The sequence below is a fragment of the Mesitornis unicolor genome, unplaced genomic scaffold (genome assembly GCF_000695765.1).
Source record: "Mesitornis unicolor isolate BGI_N332 unplaced genomic scaffold, ASM69576v1 scaffold22137, whole genome shotgun sequence".
Taxonomy (NCBI): Eukaryota; Metazoa; Chordata; class Aves; order Mesitornithiformes; family Mesitornithidae; genus Mesitornis; species Mesitornis unicolor.
Window position 1 is genome coordinate 1 of NW_010196063.1, and position 3,703 is coordinate 3,703.

The following is a 3,703-nucleotide window of genomic DNA, read 5'->3' on the forward strand; positions in this document are numbered from 1 at the left end:
GGACGTGTCTGGTAGCAGCTGTCAGGGTGGGTGCCCGAGGAGACCCTTCTGGCTCTCCTGGTGGAGAAGGCGAAGCCGCTGCGGAGCGGGGCGGTGGGTTTCCTCGCAGAGGAGGGAGGCTGCGGTCCTGGCAGGCTGCCTGCGGGAGGGATGCAGGCACCCCGCGTCCTGGGCGGGGAGAGCCTGCCTCGGTGACCTGCGAAACGACTTCCGTTTTGGACCGTGTTGTGAGCACCGTTTTGGGCGCAAAAACTTTTTCGTTTGCGATTGTTCCGCTGTCCTTGGTTGTCGTGTGCTTCAAATTCCCACTCGAGTATGTGTCGGCATCTCCACGACCCCTCGGAGATGTCACCCTACCCGACCCAGCGCAGGGAGCTCTCTCCCAAGAGATATTACTCGTGTCTGCAGCAAGCGTGGAGCTATATGGGTGCCGGGTGTCATCTCTGGGACTGCCAGGTAGGGTGAGCAAAGCCTGCTAGCTGGGTGGCCAGAAGATGTGGGATGATGTGCTGCGCTTCACCTGCAACGCGAAGCGTGTTGCAAACCACACGCTGCTTGTGCTTATCTGAATGTGAGATAGCTAAGCCATATGTAAAACGGTTAGGGCAGGACTAGAATTACGATGTGGGCTAACAGTTGAAGGGGAGGTTATAGCTCCTAAAACATTAATTCAGGTGTATGTATACATGCTGTCTGCATTAATCTTTCCCCAATAAAACTTTGGGTTTTGAAAGCTTTTGGTGGTGTAGTCACTTAGCAGACAGGAAAAACAAGCTTTTCCCTGAACCTAAAAGTATATTTGAAGGGATACAGCTGCTACTGTGTGATCTGTCAAAATAAAGTTCCTTTGGGTAACTAAAAGTATATTTTTTTAAAAGAGATGCAAGAAAAATAGTGTCACTTCATAACTCTGGTCTGGAACAGACTTATTTCTGGTTGATATAGTTTACAATGTGTTGGATCAAACTGATGTACGTCATGTCAAGGGTAGATATAGGGGATTGAACTATCATTTTGAACTTAACTTGGAAGTTAGTTAAACCAAAGTTGTTCTATAAAGAAAAAAGTAATAGGAAGCATATCCAGGACACACACATAAGCATGAATTAATCTAGCAGCTCCTCACAGCTGAATGGGAAAAGCCCTGCTTTCCTTTCTCTCACGTCTGTCTGGTACTTTAATTACAATCTGATTGGATTTACTTGCCTGGCAAAAACCTAAACTGGAAAAAGCAGATAGTTTACTGTCAGGTTAGTCAACTGAACCAACCGAGGGACTAGTCTGACAAGTGCTGATGCAGAAAAGGTGTTAGAAAGCACGTGTGGAGACAGACGCCTACAGTAGAGTGATGCCTTTGCAGAATGCACCTTGAATGTACAGTAAGCTAGAACATGCCTCTAGAAGGCTCTTTTCTGCTTGGTGTCCTATGAGTGAGCACTTATTCTTTGAAATGAACAGCAGATAACTTTCCTCTTAATGATAAGAAGAGTTGGCCACCGCAGTCAGCAAATCCATTAAGTCCAAGATCCGTGTGTGTCGTTACAAACATTTCATGTACAGTGTTGACACTGAGACGGCACAGCGTCCCTTCCTGATGTAGGCCACTGTCTGTTTTGCATAAAGTCTTACTGGATCTTTATCATTTGTATTAAAATGGGGACTGGGAACCCACTCGCGTCTTTCCCTTGCATACCTGAAATGTGTACCAAACCAGGAGGCTGGAGCTGCTCATTTCCTTGTCCTTTCTCCCTCGCTCAGTATCTCTTAATTGCATACATAACTTAATTAAATACATAACTTCAGAAGGAAGGCTTAAAGGCATGCAAAACAGCCTCGCCTGGTGTGGTACTCTTGAAGGTCATGTATTGTAGATTGAACCACTTGAGCAGAGGGGATTGACTCCAGCTTTCCTGCTTAATGGGTGGGTAGTGAAGCATTATACCATTGCATTGAAAGGAAGTGCCAAGCACCACTCCGGAGCAACATGAGAGTGCAGTGAGAAGAGTTCCTTAACCCAGCACTAACATGAAAAGAAATGTTCATTTAATTGCGGCTTAGCTTGCAATCCTTTTAATGTGACTGAAAGTCGTAAGCCTGTTGGTAATGCAGCTAGTGCTGATGGCCACTTCATAGGATGGCATGGGGTGTGAATAAAAGGCATTTCTAAAAGCTGGAAATGGCATTAGGGCAGGCACAGTGTGCCTTTTCCTTCACTTCCTCCATTTCAGGTGTTTGCATAAACTCAGGAAGAAAATTATTTTTGTTGGCTGCAGCTAATACTGCTGAATTATTTCAGAGCAAGACCATGAGGATGAAGCACAGTACGCTGTTCCAAAGCTGGATTTAAAAGTTGTTGTTTATTTCTCCCTCTGTAATGCAGTTCACCATCTACACTGTGCAGCTGTACTGCGACAACCGTTTCTAGGGTTTCGCTGTTCAGGAGATCACCAGAAACTGGTAAAAATAGCCTGAAAAAGAGGAAGAATCACAAAGGCCTTTGCGAGTTCTTACATTAATTTCCAGAGAAAGCTGAATTATTGTTGAAAAAATAGCCTGAATGGGCTCTCTTGCTTCAGAGTATGTGTTCACTTAGTCATGATCTGAAGTAACCAAGAGGTCATTTAAAACTGTTAGTGTTCTGCCACTACTGAAAAAAAAAATATTAAGTGCAGGAGAGAACGAGAGAAGGAGAAAGGAGGAAGGAGGAGCAGCCAAGAACAAAGGTCGGAATAGTCCTAAAGGGCACCACATTTTCTCAGTGAACAAGTGATGATTGTATCAGCACAGTGCTCAGTGCGTTGTGGGGATTTTGGTCACAGCTTTATATTTAAATCAGAGACACCTCTTATACATCCTGCAGTTTTGAAGCAAAGCATACAAGTAGAATAGAGTCCCTTACTCAGGTTGTACTAGATTAAAAACTTACTTCAGACTTCCCATATGTGAAAATCTGCATAAATGACCTTTGAATAAATTAGGCTGCAATTTGGCAATGTTATCAACAGAGGTAATACCTGAAGCATGGCTCTGGACCTTGTCATTTAAGAAATTGTGGTGTGTCTGGTACACTAATGTCTGTCAATCATATGAAAATGTCTTTTGAGAGAGGTACTCTGCCTTGCCTTCTTCAGGAGGCCCAGAGCCCCATGTTCCCCCAGGGAAAATGCTGTCTTTAGGTCAGCACGGAAGACACCATGATCTCAGTTCCATACCTACAGGGCTATTTTCTGTTTGGCAGAGTGAGCAGCCTGAACCGATGCTGTCCTCGCCCCTCGAAGGAGAAGGGGAGGAGGCCCCTCCAGCAGTGCCAAGGAGAGAAGAGGGTTTCTGTGCTGCTGCTCTTGTCCTCCCATGAGAGGAGACAGATTTCTCTCCTGCTGTCACCGCTCAGAGTGTATGCCAGGATGCAGAAGGCCTCATGGCACTGTGTATTTAAAACTTTAGCTTGATCTTATTGCTTGTGTGGATGTAGGGTCCCAAAAAATTAAAGATGTTTCTGTGGCCATACTGTTCTGTAACACGGAGGCTTGCAAGCTACCTGGCATGTTCTGCTGCATTATATGGAGAGGGGCCAACATACTGCTTAGAGCCCTGAGCCAGAATGGACCCTGCTGATCTGCCCAGACCTGCCAGGAAAAGCACTGGGGAAGTGTTCCCTCATCTACAGAGGGAGCAGTGACCTGCAGAAATTAACGCAATCCTG

The 3,703-nt window shown here is 45.6% G+C and overlaps 1 protein-coding gene across 1 annotated transcript in view; it reads left to right on the plus strand.

Annotated features, from left to right (window-relative positions):
* The first annotated feature begins 315 nt into the window (after positions 1 to 315).
* LPCAT3 (lysophosphatidylcholine acyltransferase 3) overlaps positions 316 to 3,703 on the plus strand; it is a 14,167-nt gene continuing 10,779 nt past the window's right edge. The window contains 1 exon segment of the mRNA XM_010188347.1: positions 316 to 456. Coding sequence (XP_010186649.1) covers positions 316 to 456 — 141 coding nt within the window.